Source organism: Phodopus roborovskii, unplaced genomic scaffold, assembly GCF_943737965.1.
Source record: "Phodopus roborovskii unplaced genomic scaffold, PHOROB, whole genome shotgun sequence".
NCBI lineage: Eukaryota > Metazoa > Chordata > Mammalia > Rodentia > Cricetidae > Phodopus > Phodopus roborovskii.
Genome location: NW_026126638.1, coordinates 1,037,468 through 1,064,054, shown reverse-complemented (window position 1 = coordinate 1,064,054; position 26,587 = coordinate 1,037,468). Strand labels below are relative to the sequence as shown.

Here is a 26,587-nt window from a genome sequence, read left to right as displayed (position 1 = left end):
TCATGTGCAAGAGGCCACAGGAGCCATCTTCCTGTCCCTGCTTCATACACAGTGTGTGTGTGTGTGTGTGTGTGTGTGTGTGTGTGTGTGTGTGTTGTATCAGAATAAACATAACTTAATCCTTGACTTTTTTTTGAGATAGAGTCTGGCATCAAACTTGCTGTGTAGCTGAGAATGGTCTTGAACTTCTGAGCCTCTTGCCCCAACCTCCCAAGTGCTAGGATTACAGGTGTGCACACCATCCTTAGCTCCATTTTTACTTTTTATATTTTATTTTACTTTTCTCCCTATGACACAGTCTGACTGTGCTGCCCAGGCGGGCTGGCCTGACTTCAGGGCTGAAGAGATCTCTGTCATCTGGGAATGCGGGGCGCTCCCGCTGCGCCCATCTCTAACATAATTTCATTTATTTTAATGTTAAAATGTATTTTTTCTAAATGCTTTTTTTCATTTTGTGTTTATGAGCATTTTTCTTGAATGTATGGATGGGCATCCTGTGTGAGCCCGATGTCTTTGGAGTCTAGAAGAAGGCAGGAGGCTCCTCTGCAAGAGTGGCAAGTCTTTTCACCCTCCAACCTTTTTGTTGTTGTTGTTGTTATGTGTATATGGTTTCTCTGTGTAGCTGTGGCTGTTCTGTGACATGATCTCTCAGTGTAACCCTGTCTGGTCTGGAACTCACAGAGATCTTTCTGCCTCTGCCTCCCAGATGCTGGGATTAAAGGTGCACACCACCTGGCTCTCCAGGTCTTTGTCGATATTGTTTTAATTATGTGTATTTGTGTGTGGTGGGAGTGTGCATATGAGTGCAGTGATTGAGGAGGCCAGAATCAAGCATTTCCTGCAGCTGGAGTTACAGATGGTTTTAAGACACCTGACCTGGATGCTGGGGAAGAAACTTGGGGCCTCTAGAAGAGCAGCAAATACTCTGAGAGTACTTACTTGCTGAGTCATCTCACTGTCCCCTAACATCACTTTAAAGAATATACCTTTGCGCCATTAATATATAATTGTCACCACAAATCATTTCCAGAAACAGAATTTTTTCATTATGCCCAACAGGGATATACTCACGAAGTAATACTGCCTACCTCGCCCCTTCCCCAGTCTCTGGTACCTCCTTTCTACTTTCTGCCTCTGAATTGTCTGTTTTAGATACCTCACGGGAGTGGAACGAAACAGTGTTTGCTAAGTGTCTGGCTTATTTCACTCAGCATCTTGTTTCCATATCTGATCATTCTTCCATCCATGTTTCCACACAGCCATCCATGTCGTAGTGTGTGACAGTTTTTTCAGTGCTGGTAAGGGTTGGAACCCAGGGCCTTACAAACACGAAGAATACCCACAAGTGATAAGTGTACATCTTAGAAGGCTGAGACTGAAGAGAAATTCAAGGCCATTTTCCGCTATATACAAGTTCGGGGACAGAACCATGGTGGTGAATGCCTTTAATCCCAGCACTTGGGAGGCAAAGGCTGTTGGATCTCTGTGAGTTTCAGACCAGCCTGGTCTACAGAGCAAGTTTTAGGACAGTCTCCAAAGCTACACAAAGAAACCCAGTCTTGAAACTGCACCCCTGCAAAAAAAAAAAAAAAAAAAAAAAAAAAAGAAGATCGAGGCCAGCCTTAACTACATGAAACCCTGTCTCAAAAAAACTAATGCTAAGCTTACAGTCTTCTTCTGGTTGCAGACCCAGCCTATGCTGTAGAATGTGTACCCAACGTTTTGCTTATCACTTGTCTGTGAGTGGGCATGGGTTGTTTCTACATTTGACTACTGAATAATGTTGCTGTTGAACATAGGTGTCTAGATAGCACCTCGGGAAAAGGAGTTGTCTTAGATTCTGAGTATTAGCTTCAAAATACTAAATTGGGGTGGAGAAATGGCTCAGTGGTTAAGAGCACTAACTGTTCTTCCAGAGGTCCCGAGTTCAATTCCTAGGACCCACATGGCAGCTCACAACCATCTATAACTGTAATCTCATGGGATCTTATGTCCTTTTCTGGTGTGCAAGTATACATGTAGACAAAACACCCATATATGTAAACTAATATGTGAACTAATTCTTTTCCAAAAGGCTGGTAAGATGGCTCAGTGGATAGAAGCACCTGTGCCCAGGCCTGACCACCTGAGTTGGATTCCAGGGTCCCATAAAGTAGAAAGAACTAACTCCTGAGAGTTGTCCTCTGACCTCTACAGGTGCCAGTGATACATAAGCAAAATAAATGTTATATATTAAAGACACTATTGAAAGAATTGAGTTAGGATTGTGGCTCTACTTAGTGGTAAACTACTTGCCTGTATATTCAAGGACCTGGGTTTGATCTCCAGCATTTCAATAAATGAATTAGGTTATGGTACTAAGTTGTAAGCCAGACTATATCAAATTCATGGGAGCTTTTTTATTTTTTGTTGTTCTCCCTCCAGCAACCAGCATCTCAAGATTTGTAGGAAGCATAATAAAATAGTTAAAAGGGAATAAATACTTCCTCCATAAATACCAATTTCAACAATGAAAACAGCATCTGCCCTCCATATATGCAATATATGTTCATCCAATCTCAAAGAAAACAAATGTTTTTTTTAATATGCATCTAGCCATGGTGGCACATGTGGGAGACAGACGCAGGGTCTCTGTGAGTTGGAGACCAACTTCATCTACATAGCAAGTTCCAGACCAGCCAAGACTGTACAGTTAGGTCAATTTTATTTTTAATGGATCTAAAGTCGGACTTAATCTGTAGTCCCAGAACTTAACAGGCTAAAGCAGGAGCTGGAGAAATGGCTCAGGGATGAAGAGCGCTTGCTGTTCTTGCAGACGATGTGGGTTGCCAGCACCCACATGATGGGATTGCAACTCTAGTTTCAGGGGATCTGATGCCCTCTTCTGAAATCCTTGGATACCAAGCACACACATGGTACACATACATATATGCAAGCAAAACACACACACATGAAATGCACTGACTACATCTAAAGATGTTTTTAAACACTAGATCAGAAGGGATTTGAAGCCAGCTTGGACTACACTGTGTGAGGTTCTGGAGACACGGGGAAGTGGTGGGGGGTGTTGCATCTGATCTGAGCCAGGCTTGGTGACCCTGACAGGAAACACAGACTTGAGGGGCAGAGGCCAGCCTGAGCTACATGCAATCTTGTCTCAATGAAAGGCCAGGTGTGGTGCCTCACACTTGTAATCCCAGCATTTAGGAAGATTGCTAAGAGTTCAGCCTAGGTTAGAGTGAGACTTTGTCTCAAAAACAAAACCAGACAAACAGACTACATCTAGCTGCTTGGGGTACTGAGGCAGGGTTATCACTGAACACAGCAGGATCCCATCTCAGAAAGAAAACAAAACAGAACAAACAAAAACCAGGAGTCTGTCTTGAAAAAAAAAATATGGAAGTATAAGGTCTGGCATGGTAGTTATCACAGATCTCAGGAAGCTGAGGTAGAAGATCCCAAGTTCAAGGTCAGCCTGCGCTTTAGAGGAAGACCCTATAGAAACGAGTTCAAGGCTAGCCTGGTCTACACAGCCAGTTTCAAGATAGCCAGAGTTACACAGAGAGACCTCTAGAACAAACAAACAAAAACCTGGTTTTAAAAGTTTTTGCTGCTTTTCAAGAGAACCTGGGTTCAATTCCCAGCACCTACATGTAGCTCCCAACTGTCTACAACTCCAGTTCCAGGGGATCCAATAACCTCTCTGGTTTCCATGCACACTGCACACACGTGATACACACAGACATGCATGCAGGCAAAACATCCATATACATAAAAATAAATCTTTAATTTTTTCCCCTAAAAAGTAGGCTGGCTGAGGAAGTACAATACATTGGACTTACAGAGGGAAATAGTATAGGTTTATATAACATATAATATATAGGCTTATATAGGGAAATTCATCCCTTTCCCAAAACACAAACAGGGCAAGGGGCTCAGTGTGAGCTGGCATGTGCACTCATACACACACAACACACACACACACACACACAGAAAGAGAAAATGGAATAAAAACAACAGAAATTGATTTACATCGTATCATACGGGTTATAAGCAACCTAGAAATAGATGGCTTCAAGAAAGAAGGGAAGAACACAGGGTCTCAGGTGACCACTGCTCTAAAACTAAGTAGCCGAGGGTGGCCTTGAATTCCTACTCTTCCAGCTTCCACCCCCCAAGTGCTGGGGTTACAGGCATGTAGCACTTGACCCAGTCTCAGAGACAGACAGGTGCTTTAAGATGTAGGGATAACGTGTAGGACTTATGCCTCCAGAAATGTTGGCATCTGGGGGGTTCTGAGATACTAGTATCCCACAGATACTGATGCTGGTACCGAAGGAGATGCAAACACACTGAAAAGGAAAGGACCTCCCCTGCCCCCAGTCTCTCTGCTCCACATACAGCAAGCCGGTGAATTCTGCACATACCTTGTGCTCTCGGGCCTCTGCCTTGGCAGCTGGTGCTTCTTCAACCTGGAATGTCCTTCTTCCCATTGTCGACCTGAGGAACCCAGTCATTTTACATGACGCTGTGCCACCCCCTTTCCGGCTCTGTCTTTCTGTGCAGGGCCGCTGTGGCCTAGCCCCTTCCTTTGTGCGACCTCAGCTGTTCCTATGTATATGATAGCCCCTCTCCTTAGCTCTGAAAAGGAGGGGCCTCACGGGACAGTTCACGTCCTTGTCACCTCAGGAGCTACCCCAGTCACCATATCCTAGCCGGGCTGTGCCTGTAGTCTCTAATCCTCCCCACAGTTATCTGAGGCAGGTGCTTGTCTTAACTGTTGAGGAAAGACAACAAAACACAAGATCTGGTCTCTGAGGAATGAAGGCAGGACCCAAATCTTGGCCGCCCAGCTCCAAAGTCCAAGCTGTCCGTTGTGGCTCCTAACAAGAGTGAATAGGAGGGTTTGTGGATGGGTGCTGCATAGAGAAAGTAGCTGGTCTTTTACTGCCCACATGAAATCTATGCCCATGGGTAACATTTCATTTCCTTATTTGTCCAATTGACAGTCATTTCACTACCCACTTCCTTTTTAACGCTCTTAGCACCCTGGCCACATACACCCATCTCTTCACACATACACACACCGAGATATGCCTCTTAACAACTTTCCCCGAAGTACTTAAGTGCTAGGCAAGAAGTGGTACATTCCTGAGGTCCCAGCTACTCAGGAGGCTGAGACAGGAGGAGCCCAGGAGTGAGGGCCAGCCTAGTCTCAAAGAGAAAAAAGCCATTTATTTAGCTTGCTGCTTTTAAGTGCTTTGAATCCACCCACTGTTTTGTGTATTTATCCTTTCACCCAACTAGACAGTGAAGCCCTAGGGTGAGGATGTGTTCTTAGACACACTCTTTGGCCCTGCACCTAGGTCCCCTGAGTGAATCTCTTTGGCCACTTGGAAGGAAAATGGTTTCCATCCAACAATCAGCTTAGTGCTACTGACATCACCTAACCATGTGCCACACTTCTGCCTGTGTTCTTGACAGACTCACAGGACACCAAGCCGTGCACAGGCCACAGGGACAACACTGGGCTGGCAGCGAGAGCCCTGCTACTCTCACAGGGACCAGAGTTCATGTCTCAGCACCCATGTCAGGTGATCCCCAACCTGCAACTCCAGCTCCGGGGACTCCAACACCTCTGGTCCCCTCAGGCACCTGCATATGCCCACACACAGATAGACACATGCATATACATTATTAAAAAATAATAACGGGGCTGGAGAGATGGCTCAGTGGTTAAGAGCACTGACTGCTTTTCCAGGGGATCAGGGTTCAATTTCCATTACCCGAATGGCAGCTAAAGTTGTCTATAACTGCAGTTTCAGGGGTTCTGACACCCTCACACAGACATACATACAGGCCAAACACCAAACTAAAAATAAATAAGTCACCACAAAATTAATGGGAATTAAAAAAATTCAAAAATTCAGTAACAGCTTGTAAGCAAAACAGCAAGAACTGTCATTTCTAACCAAAATCTTACCATTTTACTTGTAAAATCAATTGACTCCTGACATTAAGAAGATACTAATCACATTCTAGACACAGAGTGCAGGAATGCATTCTTTTCCAATAATTTCAAGTCTGTCTTTCTGTTAAAAACAAGTTACAAAGTTTGAGCAGATCAAAATGCCAAAGATTCTTTGAACTGCTACATAAAGAGTCTCCCAGAAAGGGAAACTGTGACGTCTCATTACCCTATTCCAAAGAGAGGTTCTTGGGTTTCTTTTCAGTGGCTACACAAAGGCCAATCTGCTAAGGTCCCTGCTTGGCCCCTGACCCCATTCCCCTCCTTCCCTGAGCCCTGGCCACTCCTGGCTCAGGAGCTGTATGGGCTCAGTGCCAGACCAGATGGCAAAGATAGGTAAAAACTGCCAAAAAAGGAGGCAAACAGGAAATGGAAAGGGGTGTCATGTGTGGAAGGGTTAGCACAGACCCTCTCCTCACTTCTGCCTTGAAGAAGAGGCCAGGCTGGGGGGAGATGAGGGAAAATGTGTGTGTGTGTGTGTGTGTGTGTGTGTGTGTGTGTGTGTGTGTGTGTGTGTGTAGCAGCTACTTCTGAAAAGAAGGACAGTGGCATTTCATTTCATTTCACCAGCATGGAGGAGGGCCATGGTGGCCTACCCAGCTTGGTAACGTGGACACTCACTGATGTCACATAAGCACGCGGCACACATTTCCATACATAGACACTCAGAGGCATGCATACATTAGCATACAAATCAGTGCCTGTGTTACCCGCTGTTACACTTGCAGAGCCACAGGGGCCAGAGAAGAAAGAGAAGTCCTGTCCCCTGCCTCAGGGAGAATCTTAAACAGATGCACCGAGAGCCAGGTTCCTTCAAAAGCTCATGCTCATACAGATGTATGCAAACATACCTCAACCCGCAGGCACGGAGAGCCAAAGAAACCACAAGCAACATAGAGGAACCAGAAACACGGGGCTCTCTGCCTGTCACACCACTCAAATCAGAGTAGGCCAATTGCTCCAGGTGTCTCTGTCTTCCGGATCCCATGTGCACATCTGGGGCCCTTGCTCCTTACCTCCTCAGGACCTCTGGGACCTGTTCCGTTGCCCTCTGAGCTGGGCTGGGTGCTGCTCTTGGCAGAGATAAGGGAGAGGGGCAGGGCTATTTTCTGCCACAGGCAGGAAGTAAGAACCAAGAGTAAAGTGGGCAGGAGGCTAGCTCATGATCGGTCCTCCACGCTGCTCCCCAAGCTCTGCCCAAAGGGGCCATTCTCCCCAGCCAGCATGTAACAATGAGGAAGATCGCTGTGGGCCACAGACTCAACAGTGATGAAGACAGGAAGAGTCTGCCCACAGCTATCATTGTGTTCCCACACCATGTGTCTGTCACATGTGCCTCAGATCCCTTGCTTGTTGACTCCCCTTACCAATTCCCAGCTTTCTGCCTTCTCCACAGGGCCAAAACTCAGGTCTCTGTGCCTACAGTTATTTCTGGGATAGCCTCAGGTCATTTCTCAGCCGGAACCCAGGAATAGTGCTCCTCTCTCTCTCTTCCTTCCCTCCTTTCCTCCCTCCTTCCTTCCCTCCCTCCTTCCTTTCCTTCTTCTTTTTTTTTTTTTTTTTTTTTTTTTTTTTTTTTTCTGTTTTTTTTGAGACAGGTTTTTCTCTGTGAAACAGTCAGTCCTGGCTGTCTTAGAACTTAGTTTGTAGACCAGGCTGGCCTCGAACTCAGAGCTCCACCTGCCTCTGCCTCCTGAGTGCTGGGACTAAAGGCATGAGCCACAGCACTCCTTTTTCTAAGTTGCTAGTTAGACACTTCCTCTGCTTCTGCTCAATTAACCCTGCATGGAGCACCTCTCCCCTGACAGGCTTGGGTGCAAGGGTGACATCATTTCCATTCACAGGGCCCCTGGGTTTGCTGAGAACCCAGTCTTAGACTCGTTAGTTCTGTCCCAGACTCAGGTTGCTGGTATATACCCGCAATGCCAGCACTTGGGAGGCAGAAAGCAGGAGGTCCACCACAAGTCCCAGGCCTGGTCTACATACCCAGGTTCAGGCCAGGCAAGGAAACCCTGTGCACACTTTTCTACATAGTGAGTTCAGGGCAACAGAATTACATGGTTAGACTTTCTCTCAAAACAAAATTAAACTAAAAGGTGTGTTCGGGCCCTTCCGGTGCACAGATTAACCCTGCCTGTCAGCCTCTCCTGAGACGGAGGCCAGGGAGAAGATGGGAGGGTCAGTGGCTTGGGGAGTTCAGAGTGAGGTCACCCAGCCTAGAAGGAGGTAGAGTCTGGGGCCACCAGAAAGAGAGAAGAGGCCTCCTATGGCCTAGGTCACACAGAGAGCCATCCCTTGCCTGGTCACTGGGGTCCTGTCATCTCCCTCTCAGGGCTGCCTTGCTCCTCCCCCCCCCTTTCTCTCCCTGCCCTTCCAACATCAGCTTTAGATCCAGTCTGCCTCCTGAGCACAGCCATTTCCTCCCTGAACCCGCCTAGCCCTCTTCAGTGCCCCCCCCCCATCTTCCCTTTCCTTGAGGTAGGGTCTCAGCACATAGCTCTGTCTGACTTGGAATTCATGACAATTCTCCAGCCTCAGGCTCCAGAGTGCTGGGAGTATGATCACCCTTCACAAAACACTCTTCTGGGGAAGACAGAAGTCAAAGGTGGCCCAGAGCTCAATAATTAGCTTCCCTGATGTATAGATGACGGCTTACCCACCTCTCCCTCCACCCTGCCTTCCAAAGCTGGAAAAACAGGAAAGAAAGTTCCAACTCCCCCCCCCCCAGAAAAGTCACTGCTATAGACTCAGCCCCGAGCTGATCTGTGTCCTGTGTGTATCTTACCCTTTGCTTCAAGCCTGACAGGTCCTGCCTCTTCTGAATAACCTCCTGGAGCCTTTTAGGCTGGGTGACCTTACCCTGAACTTCCATCATCCCACTGGTCTTGGAGGCCCACACCCTTTGATGCTGCGGATGAACCCAGGGCCTTGCGCAGCCAGGGCCAAAGCACATGTGCGTTTGCTACACGGCTGTTCTATCCCCTTTTCTGCTGTCTCCTCCTTGGCTCATTATTATTATTATCATCATCATCATCCCCCGGTCATAAAAGGTCTCTGTGTCAGTGGGGTACACGCTGGGAGGAGTGGGGCAGAGAGAGCTAATGGCATCAGCCAGCGCACACTGAGCTGGCCTCGAGTGTCTCTCTGCTCGTTTGGGAAGTGAGGTTCTGTGTCACATTCCTTGCCTCCATTTCCCCCAGGGCTATGACTTCAGCTTACCATAAGTGAAGAATTCTGGAAGTACGAGTCAGTGAGTCCCTTTCTTGTCACTGAGCCCCTAAAACCATAGGCAGCAGGCAGGCAGTGGCCTGCACAAGTATGGCAAAGGTCCAGACAGCCTTCCGCAGGTTCCCACATATGCACAATAGCTCCTTTCCTCCCCTTTTTTGCCACTCATGAGCCATATTCTGTCAAAGCCATGGGGACAGAGACCATACAGCCCGGCGCCCTTCTATGACAGCATTTCACATTGGGGCGGTGCCTCCCCAAGACCCATTAAAATGTACTTGGGAGGGCTGGGGTGAGTAACTCAGTGGGAGAAAGATTATCAGCATTCACAAGGCCCTGGGCTTAATCTCTGGCATAGCAAAAAAAAAAAAAAAAAAAAATAGACTTTGGAGACTGAGCATCCTGGCACACCTGGGTAGTTTCAACTACCAGGAAAGCTGACAAGACAGGATGAGGGATCAAGACTTCATTCCCCCAAAGCATCAGGAGACTGGGGATGTAACTCGGTTGGTAGGGTGCTTGCCTAGCATGCTCTGGGTTCAACCCCCAGCACTTACAGAAAGCTGGTGTGGTGGTCCATGCCTGCAATCCGAGGACCCCAGAGGGAGAGGGAGAGGGGTCTTCCATGCCTACATACAGATTTTGAGGCCAGCTTGGGCTGTATCTCAGGGTGGGGCACTCAGTGCTAGGGCAAGCGCTTAGCTTGTACTTATTCTGCCCTCAGCACCAAATAACCACATAAAACACACCTTGGTGACCCAGTCAGCTCATTAGCCGACTTGGACCAGTTCAGCTCGGTGTCTTCCAGGATAGGACCTGGTCCCGCAGGATGAGTGGGTGTGAGGGGAGCAGATCTCAGCGAGCTCTCTCCTCAGGGAGCTCAGGGTCAGCGTGAAAGCAGGAGCCTAGAGGTGGCCCACAGGGGGGCTTCAGGCCTTCTCAGGTGCGGGCGAGCTGGTTGCCTCTTCAGGCTCCCTGGGAAAGATCTCTCCACAGGGGGCTGGCTAGCTCCTTTGCCCTTTCACTTCATCCAGAGAGCCCGTGTCCCACCCACGGTCTCCTCCTCGCCAACATCCCCCACCTGTCACCCCCATACCTGAGCTCTGCTGCTCTTCCTCTGCCGCTGCTTCCGCTGGCACTCTGGGCTGGGCCGAGCTGTGCTGGAAGGACCTGCTCCTGGGCGGGGCCTGACACACCCACCTCACGGATCTCAGTCCATCCCTTCCAGCTCTGTGCACTCACCCAACCCCGCCGCCCGGGTTGGGTGGTTCCTGTCAAAGTGGAGAAAAAGCCTTGACCACAGACACCTTCCCAAACAGACCAGAGACGCCAGTCCCAAGAGCCGATGAAAATCCAGCCCGAAACTCTAGTCACCCAACTCCCCAACTGTGGCTCACGGACGGGACGCGCAGTTTCCGGGAACACCCACCCACTGATGCCTGATGACTAACCCGCTCCCCCCCCCCCATGCTGTCCTCTGTCCTCACCTGTCTCCTCCCTGCCTGTCTCTCTTCCTCTCTTGGGTCAGCTAGGTGGTTCTACTTCATGTGGCTCGTGGTTGTATCTTCCCCTGCCTAGGGCCCATGGGCATGCCTTCTCCCGCCAGTACACACCCAGTTCCTCCATCAAAGCCGGGGCCAATCTGGATGCTTCCTCCTCTCCCTCTGCCTCAGGCTGGGAGCTCCTGGAGTCAGGGAGCCTATGGTGGTTCCTGTCTGCATCTTTGGGCTGAGCATAGCCCTTCACTTAAGGTAGCTGAAAAAGGTACTATGGTTAAATGAGTTTGGCAAACACTAGACAAAATGCAGCCTTAACATTCTGCTGATAAGCCATGGGTTGATCACTCCAGCTGGCTGAGGGTACTTAGGGGTGCGTTATCCTAATTGTATTTTTTCCTTTGTGAGGATTGAATCTAGGATCTCGTGTAGAGTGCTCTACCACTAAGCCACACCCAGATCAACTATTTTGGGCATGTTTCAACTTTTCCTGTCTTTTCTTTTTTTTCCTTTTTTGAGAGTGTTGTAATTTTAAAAAACACTGTGAAGAGAGGTCATGCCACACAACAGTGACAAGTTTCTACACTCAGATAAGCCTCTCCACCGATGCAGCAATCCAAATCAGGCCAAATCAAACCAAATTAGAAGAAGCCCACATTTAATGGACACAATGCTCCTGGATGGCCTTCCAGCCTCCCAGAGAGAAGACGGGAGAGGGAGACTGGAAAACCATAAGTCTATTTTCTGGGGGCAGTTTAAATACCCTGTGGGAGTGGTCTTGAGCATCTCTGGGGGAGGGGTCGTCATTTGGCAGGCTTTCTGAGATGCAGCAGGATTTGGAGGGACATGGGGGAGGGGCTTGGGTGGAACTTCCACAACAATATTCCAGACTCAGGGTATATGGATGCCAGGGGCTAAGATGAAGCTTTCACTATAACAAACAAGGATTCACATAGGAGGTTCATTGGAAGAAGAGAGAGAAGTGGCAGAAAAAGGAGCAGAGGGGGGGCAGAGACCAGTTCCTGGGGACAAGAGTGATGGAAGAGGAGAGACAGAGAGACAGAGGGAGGGGGGAGGGAGAAAGACAGGGGGAGGGAAAGGCAGAGAGAGAGAGAGAGAGAGAGAGGAGAGGTGGCAGGGCCCTTTTAAGTGGGAACATAGCAAATGTGCACAGATGGTGCTCTTAGTGGCTGCAGCTGAGGGCGTATCCTGTCAGAACCCCAAGGACAGGCCATACAGATGCCTGAATACTAACAGACAGGTCTCATTATGTATCTCTGACTAGCTTAGAAGTCAGGACATAGACCAGGCTGACCTTGAACTCACAGAGATCCTCCTGCCTCTGCTTCCTGAATGCTGGCATTAAAGGTGTACAATGACTGGCAGTCTCTTGATCCTTTTTAAAGTAAATTTTATGCGTCAGAAAATTGCAAAGATCAACTGCCACTTTTGTGCCCAGCCCCAGTGGATACATGTATAATACACCACCTGCACCTAAGGTTCCGGGAACATTTCCGAAGATGGGGCAGAAAGACTGTGGAACCAGAGGAACAGGAAGTCCAATGTGAAAATGTCGCCTAGAAATGACAGGGAAACCTCAGCAGTTACGGCTCCCTAAATAAGATCTGAACAATAACACCACCAGTACATGCTAATGTGTACGGGGCGCCCACCAGGAGTCCACCTGTAGAGAAAGCACTGGCTACTGCGGACTGCTGAGAGAGGAAGAGTTAGTCTTTCCCAGGGATGAGCCCCTTAATTACTTAACCAATACCAAGTGGTCAGCCTGAAACTATATACACACAAGCAACACTAAATCAACTCAGCACATATGTGTGTGTGTGTGTGTGTAACATTAACAGTCAAAGAAAAAGAAGCCGTTAATTTGAGAGGGAGTGAGAACATGGGAGGAATTGGAGAGAGGAACAGAAAGGGGAGAAATTAAGTAATTAAATTTTAATTAAAATAAAAATAAATTTAAAATATTTTATATACATGTGTGTTTGAGTGTGTCTATGTGTGCAAGGTGCATGCAGGTGCTTGTGAAAGCTGGAAGATGGAGTAGATGTTCTGAAATTGGAGTTACAGTTGGTTGTGAGCTACCAGACATGGGTTCTGGGAACCAAATCTGAGTTTTCTACAAGTATCCTTAACCACTGAGCCTTCTCTCCTGCCTCCTAATTTTGTTGTTTTGGTTTTTTGAGACTAGATCTCTCGATTATGTAGGTCTGGCTGTCCTGGAACTTGCTATGTAGACCAGGCTGACCTAGAACTCATACAAATCCACCTGTCTCTGTCTCCTCAGTGCTAGTGGTTAAAGATGTGCATTACCACACCCAGCATTTGGCCAGGTTGGCCTGTCTCTACCTCTCAAGTGTTGGGATTACAGGCATATACCACCACACAAAGTTTTTTGTAAAATGTTTTTATTAAGGTATGTGTGTGTGAGAAAGAGAGAGAGAGGCACACACATATACACATAGAGGGGAGAGAGAGAGAGAGAGAGAGAGAGAGAGGGTGGGTGGGTGGGTGGGAAATGTGCAATCATGCCATGGTACCTGTGTCAACGTTGTGGGCTGGCTCTCTCCTTCTACCTGTTACATGGGTTCTGGGGATTGAAGTTAAGGCACCAGGCCTGCTCAGCCTGCTCAGCTTTTATTTGATAACCAATGTCTCTAGTCCCCCACAATTACCCAGCCCCCACTTTGGGAAACAGGATCTCGTGTAGCCTCAAAGTCTGCAGCCACAGATGATGCCCTGAATTCCGGATCCTCTAGCCTCCACTTCCCATGTGCTGGGATTAAATGCTGGGATAAAAGGCATGCACCACCACACCCAACTGAACCCAGGGTGTCCTCCATGCTAGGCAAGCCCTTTGCCAAGTGAGCTACACCACCAACCCCAGGCTCTGCTGCGTGTTCATTAAGTTCAGTTCATGACTGGTAACCTATGGAGGAGACTCTACTGTGTCCCAGTTGTATCCACTATGTGAGTGTCCAAATGATTCCAGGCAGGTGAAAAAGTGACCCGCCAAGGTGCTCTGTCACTCAGACCATCTGGCAGAGCTCCCACAGCGAGGGTTTCTGAGCGCCAGGTTGCAGTTTCGCTGTCCTCCCTCATTGTAAAGGGAAGTGTGAGCTCGCTCATACTTTCCGGGGTTGAGAACCCCACATTTGCATGTGAACTCATGGGGCCCAGAGCTTCAGAGATGCAGGCTAGCGCCCTCTCTCAGCTATCTCCACCTGTGGGGTTGCAGTCACAACCCTTTCAGGGGGACCCCTTGACCATTCAAGCCCGCCGCTTCTGGTGCGGGATGCTTCCTCAGTGCTATGAGAGTCTGGAGCTAGATTCCTAGGGAGTGAGGGTATCCGTGCTGAGGGTGGCAACCACACTGAACAGAGCACATGGGCTGAAGACAAACATTTTATTTGAAGGTATTCTTCAAGGCACATGGAGCTCCCAGCATGGACCTCTCTGGGACTGCTGTCCCAACCCAAGGAAAATGTGAGTAGGGGCCAGGCAAGAGACCTGTGAGGGGCACCTGGAAGCCAACTGACAGATGAGGTCTAACAGCGATGAGAAAGTGGAAAGGTAGGGCTGGGGTGGGGATGGCACAGACCCCAGCTCATCCAAACTGGCCTAGAGCCAAAGTGTTAAACTCTTGGTTCCATCGAAGGATAACCTCCTCACTTTTAGCCGGGCTCAGCACGTTGTAGTTCTCATTCAGCATACACCTCATGCGGGACAGCTACAAAAGAGTAGGAGCAGGAAGTGAGGAGGTGCCAGGACGGGGGGGGGGGGGGGGGGGACAGAAAGCGGTACTGATGGGCTCCAGGAGCTCACCCTCCTTAAGGCCTGAGGAGGCCTAGACTCAGAGAGGAAGTAACTTACTGTAGGCTACCTGGTGAGCAAGGCTGGGAGGCCTGTTTTCAGGCCAGTAAGGGTCCTCTGCCCGGGCCTCAGGGCCCATCCCTCTTATCCCTGCCCCTGCCTGCTCCAGCCGGAGAGGGCCCGGCTCCCTCAGACTAGGAAGAGGGAGGGACACTACTGTGTGGGGACCTCTGCCTCAGAGCTGCAGACAGGCAACTGTTTCTACAGCCCAGCTTCTGGAAGAGAAGGGCTCGGAACAGACCCTCCCAGGAACACAAAGGGGATGGTAAGGGGTGAGGACGGTGGCAGGGGTGGGGGAGGTGGGGGGGCGCCTCACCCTTCGGTTCTGGTTTTTCATCAGGCACTGTTGGCTTTTGAAGGCGCAGTAGTTTGGGTACTGGACATAGTCTGTGTCACAAATCTATATCAGGAGCCGGGGGAGGGACAGAGTGTCAAAACCCTGACAGGACACAGCCTCTAGAGTACCGGTCATGACAGTACTGGGAAGAACAGAGCCCTACAGCAGCAAGCATTGCGTAGCTGGGGTCACCCCACGGTGCCTCCTTCAGCCTTCCCCTACCCTCAGTGCTAGGTCCCTGGGAAGCAGTCGGGAGGTAAGGAGAATCAGAGGTGCCCTATTGGTCAGCTTACTGGGGGTACAGAAGGAGGTGGTTAAGGGTCTAGCACACATAGGCCTTAGATGCGATGCCTAGCAACACACACGCGCGCGCGCACACACACACACACACACACACACACACACACACACACACACACACGCGCACACACACACACGCATGCACGCACGCACGCACACAGGTGGGCATATACAGCATAGGAAAGTGGCCCAACTAGTGGTCCAATATCAGGAAGCCTGAGTGAGGGGAAGGGCTCCAGGATCTGGTGAGTGACAGTGGACCTTGCCTGCTGTCAAACTGTGGAGCGGGATTGGGGGCTAGCTCTCAGCAACAATAGATGATAACAACTCAGAGGTCGTGGCTTGGGGGTGAGGGGAAGTGTGCTGGTATTGTTGATGGGGAAAGCGCTGGACAAGGTGGGAAAAGGGTTCAGACTGAGCAAGAGGGGGCAGGTTCCACAGCACTGGCCGGGGTCTAGGCTTTATTGCAGCAGTGAGTATAACTCTGGCCTGCAGGGCACAGCGACTTGACCAATGCCACTCAGCGAATGACTGGCAGAGCTGGGACGGCTCTATTTCCATCCTGCCTCCCAGCCTGGAGCTTTCTCACTGGGCAGGGTTCCTCCTGCCTTGTTGAATGTCACCCTTCTTTACTGAGGGAAGGGTCTGTTGAAGAGTGGCAGGGGCCACTAAGGACTGGGTCTCAGAGTCGGGGTCCCAAACTCGGGCTTTCCCAGAACAAGTAGCCCAGAAGAACTGGGAGTGGCTGAGGGGCTAAGGTTGAAGAAAAGGATCTGACCTTTGTGGGGAGATCCCCATCCTGGAAGCTAAGGAACTCAGCTCTGAGCCAGTTGGAGACTCGGTCATCTTCACAGCCCTTCATGGCAAGCCGGTTACACCAGAAGTCTGAGCTGAGCCCTCCGTACATATCCAGTCCAGCAAAGCGGCCTTTTTCTGGGATCTTTGCCTGTGGACATGGGACATGTGAGAGGCAGGGGCCTCTCCACCCCCCAGGCCTCCTTACCGTTTCCCTGCCGCAGGCTTCCGGGTTCAGGTACCTGGTTGCCGGTGGATATGCTCTGGGCTGAGAGGAAGGGGCTGATGAAGGGTATCTTGTGGGAAGCATCACACCGCTGTCGCAGCACGTTGCCCTCAGTGTGGCACTGCTCCAGCTTAAGGGAGCAGAATGCACAGAGGGGACAGGCAGCTGTGTGTCGCCGTCCAAGATTGTCACAGACCTGGGGCGGGAGTTTGAGTGAGAGGTTGAGTCTCGGCAGGCTGCTCTTTCCCTTGCATCAGAGCCCGCTGCCTAATGGCTGATGTTTTTGCCCTAAGGCCTTTTGCTGGGCTTTCCTCTTCTGTCCTTCCTAAGACTCCCTGGGGACCAACCCTCAGCTCCTAAGTACACTTCATTTGCAGGTGGCACCCTCATCTTTATTACCAGCTCTGATTTCCTCCTGAGCTCCAAACTTTCCTTGTCAAGTAACCACAGGCATCTAACACAGGGAAGGGAGTCATCCTAGCCCGAGAAGGATCCTAATTCTCCATTAATGACAGTGCTAATAACATTTGCAGGGGTGACAGTGTGGGCCAGCAGAGGCAGGAGTGTCATAAAATTGAGACTGCCTGAGCTACTTGGCAAGACACTGCCTAAAAAAAAACAGGCAGTCAGGGAGTTACCCTCTTGGAAGGTAGAGGCAGAAGGTCAGGAGTTAGTTCAGAATCCTCATGTACCAGGCCAGCTTGGCCTAGAGATCCTTTCTTTAAAAACAAAACGAAAGAAAACAAACAAAACCCGGCCAGGCATGGTGGCACATGTCTTTAATCCCAGCACCCTGAAGGCATTGGCAAGTGGCTCTCTGAGTTCCAGGCCAGCCTGGTCTACATGGTGAGACACACAAGCATCAAACAAACATCATCAATCCCATAGATACTAACTAAAAACATTGGCACTTACTCACGAGGAGAGTGAGGCTCCATGTGGTTAAGAATAGAGTTGGACATGGGTCCAGGTCTTTCCATCTCTCAGACCCGTTCTCCATCAAATGCCTAGTTCCAAACCTGCCAATTCCTGTAAGCCTTTTCAGGGTGGGGTTACCCATCTCCTAGCTGAGTGCTGGTCCCAAATGAGCATCCTCAGCAAAACCAGAAAGATCTGGCCAAGCACACCTTCAGTGAATCTCGCTGTCACCCAAGGTACAGCCTGAAACAGGGTGCGAGCTCCTTGTCAGGCCCTCCTCACCCTGCAGCAGCAGACAGGGCAGACAGCAGTAGGACCCTGGGCCTGAACCTTTATCAGTTCTCCCTTTCCTGCAACATCCAGCCGGCATCCAGACTTTCTACAATAGTACCCATCTTTTTTGCTCTGTCTTCTGCTATTATGTGCTCAGTAAAACGGACTCTGTTCCCTTATCCAAGCACACTACCCTGAGTCTATGACCTCTGAACTTACACTTCTAAAAATCCTCTCTCCAGCACACCCTTTGATAATACTGCCCACTCCACTTGAACCTCCCACATCAGGCTCAGGCTTCTTCCGGCCAGAAAATATGTTCATTCTGAGCTCTTCAGGGACATTCAGGTCTTGCTTGCGGCGGAGCCTTTGTGCGCATGTGCATACTGTTCTCTCTACCAGGAACCTTCCACTGGGCCCCTTACTTTGCCTTAAGTCTCTTCGGGTCTCAGTTTAAAACTCCAGTTCCCCTAATAACATTCTCTAATCATTGCAATCACACAGGCTGGCCTGTTGATGTCACCGGCTGCTTTCTCAGCACCTTGAGGACAGTGGCACTTTCTCCCTGTCCCTTCCCAGTGCTGATCTTCTCACAGTGCCCAGTTCCGTGGTTGAGGGACCAGGTATTGAATTCAAGTGCCTTGGATATAAAAGCAACTCTCCCACTGATCACACTCCAGTCTTATTTTTACATCTCTTTCTCCCCAGCTAGTTTCCAAGAGAGCAAGCATCGAATCTGCTTTGTACGCTGCCAGCATCCCAAGTGCCTAGCAGACAGTTGGTACCCAATCAGTGTTTGTGGAAGAAACAGACGACTGAATGGTAGGTCAGCTAGTGGTTGTTTGCTAAATTGTACTGTTTCAAAACCAAGGAGCTGTGTGTGCTAGGGTGCACCTGTACCCCAGCTACTAACTTTTCCCAAGGTTGAGAGAAGGTCACTTGAACCTGGGAGCTCCAGATCAGCCTACGTGACAGAGACCTTGCCTCAGACAATAACAATGACAACAAAGACACACTTAAAAAAAAAAAAAAAAAAGCACATATCTTTCTGGGAATGGACTTGCTAAATGGGAAGATGTGTTGGAACTGGAATCTCTTTACCAATTCCATGAAATCAACTAACAGGCAGGCCACTGAGCATTCCTGTGAGGGATTTCCTTGACCACAGTGGAAAGACCCACCCTAAATGTAGGCTGGTAACCCTGATTTTAAAAAGGGAGAAAGGAGCTTTGCTTTTTGTCTCTCTGCCTTCATTCTTGCTGGCAAGTCCATCTACCCTGTTGCTCCTGCATTCCTTCGCCAATGTTAGAACCGTCTTCTTTGGGATTCCGATGTGGACCGAAGACCAGCTGCTCTCCAGGAACCTCCCATGCTTTAGTGCCTGATTGGGACTGTCGAGACACAGCCTCGAGGACTGAACAACTCCCAGATTCTTGGTCTCTCTAGTGTGAGGCAGCAATTTCTGAACTATCCAGACCATATCATGTAAGACAATCTAAGAAAATCTTTCAATATACATTCAACCAGTCCTGCTTGTTTGGAGAATGTTGACACAGATTATGGTACCTGTCCCCAGGGCAACAGCTATCCATCTAACGGCAGGTGGCACTGTGTTCTCCTTACTTGAGTACTTATCCAGTTTCCTTTCCTGCACACGATGTTCCTGGTGAAGTCATTCAGGGACTCAGAGAGTGCCTTATCCATCACCATGGTGTCCCACATAGCTTTGCTTCTATAATCAAGGAGCTCACTTCGGAGTCAAGTAAGTGGCCAGTGGGCCCATGCTGGTGGATTTCATTGGTCTTACCATGTTTCCCATCACCCTGAAGAGCTGGCTTGATAGAACGGTGGATGAGTTTTTATTCTTTGAATTTTATGTTGTGTGCATATCTGATCATCATGTATGCCTGGTGCCCTTGGAGGCCAAAAGAGAGCATCAGATTCCCCTGAGACTTGAATTACAGATGGTGTGAATCACCATATGGGTGGTTAGAATTAAGCCTGGGTCCTTTGGAAGGGCAACCAGTACTCTTAACCACTGAGCCATTGCTCCAGTCCTTGGAATGGCTTTTAAAAACAGTTACAGTGCCAATTAGATGGGAGTAGCCTAGAGGGCTGGGGCAGTGTTTTTCAGAAGATTTTATATGATTTGAATCAACCTCCAGTATACACTAGTATTTCTTCTGTAGCCAGGATTCATGGTCTAGGAAGCAAGGAGTGGAAACGGGAATAGGTACCACTCATTATTGCCTCTAGTGACCCCCTAGGGATATTTCTTTTTCTTCCAGTTCCTTGGACTTTATGGTCTGTTAGCCTAGAAGTTTTAGTTCCATAAGGGGGAATGCTCCTTCCAGGATTCACAAGAAACATTACATTTCATTGGAAGCTAAGACATCCCCCTGGCCACTTTGGACTCATTATACTTTGAAGTCAACAAGCTAAGAAGAAAAAAATGTTAGAAGGGGTGATTGATCCAGACTACCAAGGGGAAACTGGATCCCTTCTTCATAATGGAGATAAGATTATGTCTGGAGTGCAGAGGACACTTTAGGTCTCTGGTCCTCAACCTTTCTCCTGCTGCGACCCTTTAACACAGTTCCTCCTGTTGCGGTGACCCCAACCATAAAGTTATTTTGTTGCTACATCATAACTGTAATTTTGTTACTGTTAAGAATCATAAAGCAAATATCTGATATGCAGGCTATCTGATATGGGTTCCCCAAAGGAGTCATGACCCACAGGTTGAGAACCACTGCTTTAGAGCATCTCTTACTGTCATTGTGTCCTGTGATTAAGGTCAATGGAAAAGTACAACAACCCAATCCAGGCAGGATGACAGTAGCACAGAAAATAGGGAGAAGGGAGAGGCAAGCTTTGCTTTTTGCCTGCTTGCCTTCATGCTTGCTGGCAAGCCCATCTATTGTGCTGATGCAGCATTCCTTTACTGATATTGGAATCAGCTTCTTTGGGTTTCCAACGTAGACTGAAGACCGGCAGCTCTGCAGGAATCCTTAGGCCTCCAGTGCCAGTCTGGGGCCTCTGAGACGTTCAGCTTCACAGATTAAGTAACTACCAGGTTCCCAGCCTCTCCAGCCATTGTTGGACTATATAGACTGCATCATGTAAGCAAATCTAATAAATACCCTTTTAATATATATTCATTCTACCAGTTCTGCTTTTCCAGAAAATCCTAATACAAATGGTTTTTGTGTATACTATTTTTTGGTACTGGGGGGTTGAACCTGGGGTCTTCTGCACGCTAGGCAAGTGCTCTACCATTGAGCTTCATCCTCAGCCCTCTGTTTGTTCACTGTTTTTGAGACTGGGTCTTACTAAGTTGCATTCACTCTGCTGCCCATTCCACGTGTGACTCATTTGCTTCAGCCTCTTAAGCAGCCGGGACTACAGCCTGCACCACCAGACTCAACAGGAGTAGGCTCTATGAACCTTCTGGAAAGAGAGGTACTGAAGATGCTGAACAGGATTCAAGCATGGCTTATAGCCTAACAACTTGAAGATCTGAAGAATGCTTTCTAGATGGGACTGGCTTCCAGACTAGGTCTTGAACCTTCCTCTATGGTGGCCAGAGATGTCCTTCCAGGAATCTCTTCAGCTATGCCTCATGCTTTCATTGCCCAGCCCCCTCACCCATGGCTCACACAGTGCCAGGCCCATGGGATGTCCAGTGGCATGTATCCATTAAATAGCATGGTGGACATACCGAATCCCCGAAGCCAAGGATCTCCTCCTCCATGTAGCTCCAGGCCTTGGCTGTGGGAGTCATGGTGCAGGTATTCTCCATAATGGAATAGCATAGCACCATCATGGTCTCCGTGTGGGGCAGCTGCAGGAGGCTGCAAGAAGACAGTACAGACTAGTGGGGATGGGCTAGAGGGGTGGGGCAGAAAAACCACATCTACTCTTCCCCTCCGCTGAGCAGTTGGTCTTGATCATATGCATTCAGCGTGCTTAGCAGAGGACCTCCATCCTGCAGCCTGAGGGGACCTTGGACCAACTGCCTACTTTACAAAAGAGGAACTAAAGTCCAACATGGAGAAACAGCGGCTGGAGAGACGGCTCAGTGGATAAGAGCACTTGCTGCTCTTCCAGAGGACCCAAGTTTGGTCCCCAGTACCCACTCTTGCAGCTCACAACCACCCATTTACTGTAGTCTCAGGGGGTCCGACGCCCTCTTCTGGCCTCCATGGACACCTGCACACATGTGCACACACACACACACACACACACACACAGACACACACACACACAGACATACATATACAGACATACATACACACATACACCTAAGTAAAAATAAATATTAAAGAACAACGACAACAACAACAAAATGGAGAAATAACTTTCTGAAGGCTTTAGTGCTAATCAAGGCCAGAGATAAGACCAGAACCCAGGGTGGGGCTTAAAACAAGGATGGGCACAGGACAGGAGGGGCCCGCCATTGCTAGTTTTGCCTGAAGCCTAAGCAGATCTGAGTGGGTCTGGAGACCAAAGCTGGTAAGTGGGCTTCGCAATTCCAAAGAAGGCAGCAGGGATGGCAGGGCCCATGAGGAAGTCACAATTTCCTGTACCTGCCAGTGCCTTGGCTTCTCCAGGAGTTATCGTACAGTTCATTCATTGCATCCATCTCTTGGGCTGACCGAATGAGCTCCTGGATATTCTCCATCATCAGTGGAGCAGAGTCCACTTCTCGGACTCGGGGAGTGAAGGAGGAAGGGTTGGAAGACAGCGATTCAGACTGAAACTTGGGCTCTGAGTCTGACTGCAGACTGGACACTGACTCCAGGCCCTCCTCTGTCCCCTGCCCCTCTTCCTGCTTTGCTTCCTCCTCTTCTTCCTCCTCTTCCTGCTCCTCTTGCTCCTGCCCTTCCTCTTGCTTATGCTCTTGAACTTGCTCCTGCTTGCGCTGTTCCTGTGCTTGCTTCCGGCTGCCCTGTTGCTCCTTGCCTCCCAGGGACAAGGATGACTGCAGCAGCTCCTCCACGTTGTTGTTGAGCCGCTCAGGCCAAGGCTGGAAGGCCTGGCGCTCTGTGGCTGCAGCAAGGTGCAGAAGACACCAAGAAAGAGAAGAGAAAAGAAGGGATCAGACTTCCTTCCCCTGGAGAAACCGCATTTCTATGTGCCACCATGGCGGTACAGGCCTGGGGTCTTAGCACCTGGGAGGTGGAGATGGGGCAGACATCAAATCCAACCTCAGATACATACTGAGTTTGAGGCTACCTGAGGCTGGAGACCCTGTCTCTAAAACAATAACACAAGGGTTTGTTTTGTTTGTTTTAAATCAAGAAATTGGGTCTGGAGGGTGATTGGTAAAGAGCTTGCAAGCGTGGAGACTTGAGTTCGGCTTTTAAAGTCTATATAAAAGCTGGGTATGGCAACATGTGCCTGTAATCTCAGTCCTGGGAAGGTGGGGAAGAAGGATGCTGAGGGTTTACAGGCTAGCCAGTGAGCTCCAGGCTTTTTTATTAATTAATTTTTGCTTTTGCAAGACAGGGTTTCTCTGTGTATCCCTGGCTATACTGGAACTAGCTAGACCAGGCTAGCCTCAAACTCAGAGACCCTCTGTCTCCTGAGTGCTGGGATTAAAGGTGTGCAAGTCCACTGCCCCACAATTATTTGTGACAAAGTTTTGCTATGTAGTCTTGGATGGTCTAGAATTCATAGAGTTCCATTTGCTTTCCATGTGCTGAGACTAAAGGCCTGTGGCACCCTGCCCAGCAGCTTGTAATTTCTTTTCTCTTCTTTCTTTGTTTTTTAAAAATGTGTCTTTTTTATGATTTATTTACTTTTTATTTTATGTGCATTGGTGTTTTGCATGATGTATGTGTGGATGAGGTTACTAGATCTCCTGAAACTGGAGTTATAGAGAGTTGTTTTTGTTTGTTTTTTATTTTTTGTGCTTTTGAGACAGGGTTTCTCTGTGTGGCTCTGGCTGTCCTGGAACTCACTCTGTAGACCAGGCTGGCCTCGAACTCATAGAGACCCACCTGCCTCTGCCTCTCCCAAGTGCTAGGATTAAAAGCATTGCATCACCACAAGCTGGAGTTACAGAAAGTTATGAGCTGCCATGTGGGTGCTGGGAATTGAACCCAGGTCCTCTGTAAGAACAGTCAGTGCTCTAACCACTAAGGCATCTCTCTAGTCCCAGCTCCAAGTTTCTTGAAAGAACTGGTCTCAAAAACTAAGGTGGTCTAAGCTAGACATGATGGTACATGCCTTTAATCTCAGCATTCTGGAGAGGCAGATCTTTGTGGGTTCCAGGCCAGCCTGGGCTACATAGTCAAACCCAGTCTCAAAATAAATGTGGTGACTGAGGAAGACACTCAGTGTTGACCCCTGATTTCCACATACTATGCACACATACAGACACATGTGAATATATTTGTACATACAATCAATAAATTAATATCAAAATTAAAAGACATTACCACCACAAATGTATTTTTTTGTGTGTTTGTGTCACCTTTCCATTTGCTTGCAAGTGTACTTGTTCCCTAGAACAAATGTTACCTTTATTCATCTAGAGAACACCATGTAGTCTAAGGAACTAGCAACTAATTCCTTCTATTTGAAGGAGGGGGTTACTAGGATTCAAACCTAGAGCCTCATACATGCTAAGCATATGTTCTACCATTGAGCTATGCTCCTAGTCCAAATACTCTCTAAAATGAAGATATTAATTTGCAAGAGACCCAGAAGGCTTTTATTTTTATTTTCATTTTATGTGTGTGGGTGTTTTGTCTGAATATATGTCCATGTATCATGTTCATGCAGTGCCTGTGGAGACCAGAAGAGGGCGTTGGATTTCCCAGGCCTGCCCCCTGAGGGCTGGGAATTGAGTCCAGGTTCTCTGGAAGAGTAGCCAGGGCTATTAACTGGAGATATCTATGAATTTGAGGCCAACCTGTCTTTGGAACTAGGAAAAATGGATTCAGACAAAGACCTTAAGTAATAGCGGAAGAAACTCTGGGACAAGAGAGTCTTGACTTATTTCATGCAAAGAAAGCTTCTCCAATCCACGACTCATCACTGTTCTTACTGCCAAGGAAGGCCTGACCCCTGACCCCTGACCCCTGACCCCTGGGAACTGTGGGTTCCCAACACTGGGAGGTCTCACCTGTAGCATGCGATGCCATGGCTGAGGTCATGGTGGTAGGAGCAACTTCTGCGGAAGACTCTACCTCCTTGAGAGTGTTGGGTGACAGGATGGAGACTGGCTGGGAGCACCGGACTCGCTGCAAGGGAGGAGGAAGAGCAGGGATGCCTTTTCCAGAGAGCCACTCCTGCTCCTGGGGATCCCTCAGACCCTTCCAAGCAAGTCACAGCTCCCAGAGTCCCTGGTGGAGCCCCTTGTCCTAAGAAAGGGCATTTTTTAGGCTATGTGCTTGCCTTCACTCTTTCCCAGCTGACTTGAATTAAAACGTGGACCCTTTGAAGCAATGGAAGGGGTACCTTCCCTACCTCTTCCTGGAATCTCTTCTCTCCTTTACTCACAGGAACAAGGGTTGTTCAGCCCCTGTGAGCACCTTCCCTACCTCTTCCTGGGATCTCTTCTCTCCTTTACTCACAGGAACAAGGGTTGTTCAGCCCCTGTGAGCACCGGAGACGGTACTCATCTTGGCAGACTGACAGGGAACACGAATTAAATGGTGTCCTTCCTCAATTTCCCGCTCCCACAGCCTCTACCTTGGTTCTGGATCACGAGACCCAACCCTTCTCACCTTGGCATAGTAGACATGGTTGGAGCAACGATACTGAGCAAACTGGCAGAAGGACTCAAACCAGGAGGCATATGGGAGGTCAGAGCAGACAGCACCTGAGGAGGACAGCACCCATGGTGTGTGTGGTTATAGGAATGCGGGGGCTGAGTCAAGGTCTCTGTGACCTTGGCTCAGCTGCCAGCTATATCCGCCCCCTGCCTTCTATATGAGCACGAAGCTTTTGCCCTGAGCCTAAGCTTCCCCACCGGTCTGGCCCTCACCATCTGGTACCAATCCGTGGTTTTCATATTGGTCCAACTGGACGAGAGTGGGGTTCCGGCAGCCGTGGGTTGCACGGAGGCGGCAGGTGGTCTCTGCCTTCCAGGTGGGGGTCAGCAGGGCGAAGAAGCGTTCATATTCAGTGGATGAGAGAGGGCTGCCTGGAGTGGAGGCCGAAGATGACTCCTCAGCTGACAGAGGTGTTACAGGCAGGAGCCGCACTGCAGAGTAGGGGATAGATGAGAATGAACCTTACCCCAAACATACTCCACGTCCAGTGCTCAGACCCAGACTAGAAGCTGACTCCCCATTAATTAAGAACTGGTGTGTTTGTGCGCGTGTTGGGGGGGGGGGAGTGTCTTGGGTGATGCCTGATGACTAGAGTGTCCCTAGACACTTGTAGCAACAAGAGATAAAAGTCCCACCTCTCCGAAGTCAGGAAGTGGTCCAATTCGACCACATGGAGACAGCAGTCCCAGAACCCACGAAAAGGGCTCTCAGGAGGCAGGGGCCTCAAGCCCTTTGGGGTCATATGGAAACCCCAGGGAAGATCCACCCGCGTTTTCAGACCAGGGCAGTCTCCAACCGGCCAACCCTAGCCTCTCACCTTTCAGAAGCAGCAGAAGGAAGCCAGCAGCTAGTTTCATCATGGCCTGGGAAGATCCACCTAAGCGACCTCCAACGGGCCAAGCCTCGGAGAGCTGTGGGTCACGGGCTGCTAACGCGGAGGCAGGAGGCGAGGTGCTACGTCACAAAAGGTGAGGGCGGGGCCAGGCCGCGAGGTGCACTCCTGTGAGCTGCACCAGTAGGGGGCCCTTGGACCCAAGGCAGACGCTACAGGCGGCAGCAACCCCGAAGAGTAAGCCCTCTGATGCTCGGTTCTACTTTCTTTGAATTTGTTTTTTGCGCTGCAGAGAACTGAACCTAGATCCTCGCTTCTCCTACTGCAGAGCTAAAATCCCGGCCCTGTGTACTGCTTTCTGCCATTTAGCCCAAGTCCCAAGTGTGTACTACCGCCTCTTCTACAGATAAACAACGGGGCTTAGAGAAATAATGTACCCAGTCGGATGGAAACCTAGTTGTTGATACAGACAGCAC

At 49.2% G+C, this 26,587-nt stretch overlaps 1 protein-coding gene across 1 annotated transcript; it reads right to left on the bottom strand.

Moving 5' to 3' along the window:
- Positions 1 to 14,162: 14,162 nt before the first annotated feature.
- On the bottom strand, positions 14,163 to 26,431 carry Acrbp (acrosin binding protein). Its single transcript, XM_051173288.1, has 10 exons — positions 26,097 to 26,431; positions 25,492 to 25,710; positions 25,232 to 25,326; positions 24,628 to 24,745; positions 22,082 to 22,544; positions 21,214 to 21,346; positions 16,318 to 16,497; positions 16,059 to 16,226; positions 14,960 to 15,043; positions 14,163 to 14,500 (listed from the first exon to the last, which is right to left on the bottom strand). Exons 1-10 carry the CDS (start codon positions 26,137 to 26,139, stop codon positions 14,378 to 14,380), a joined length of 1,626 nt encoding a protein of 541 aa, XP_051029245.1. The 5' UTR covers positions 26,140 to 26,431; the 3' UTR covers positions 14,163 to 14,377.
- Between the last annotated feature and the right edge of the window lie 156 nt (positions 26,432 to 26,587).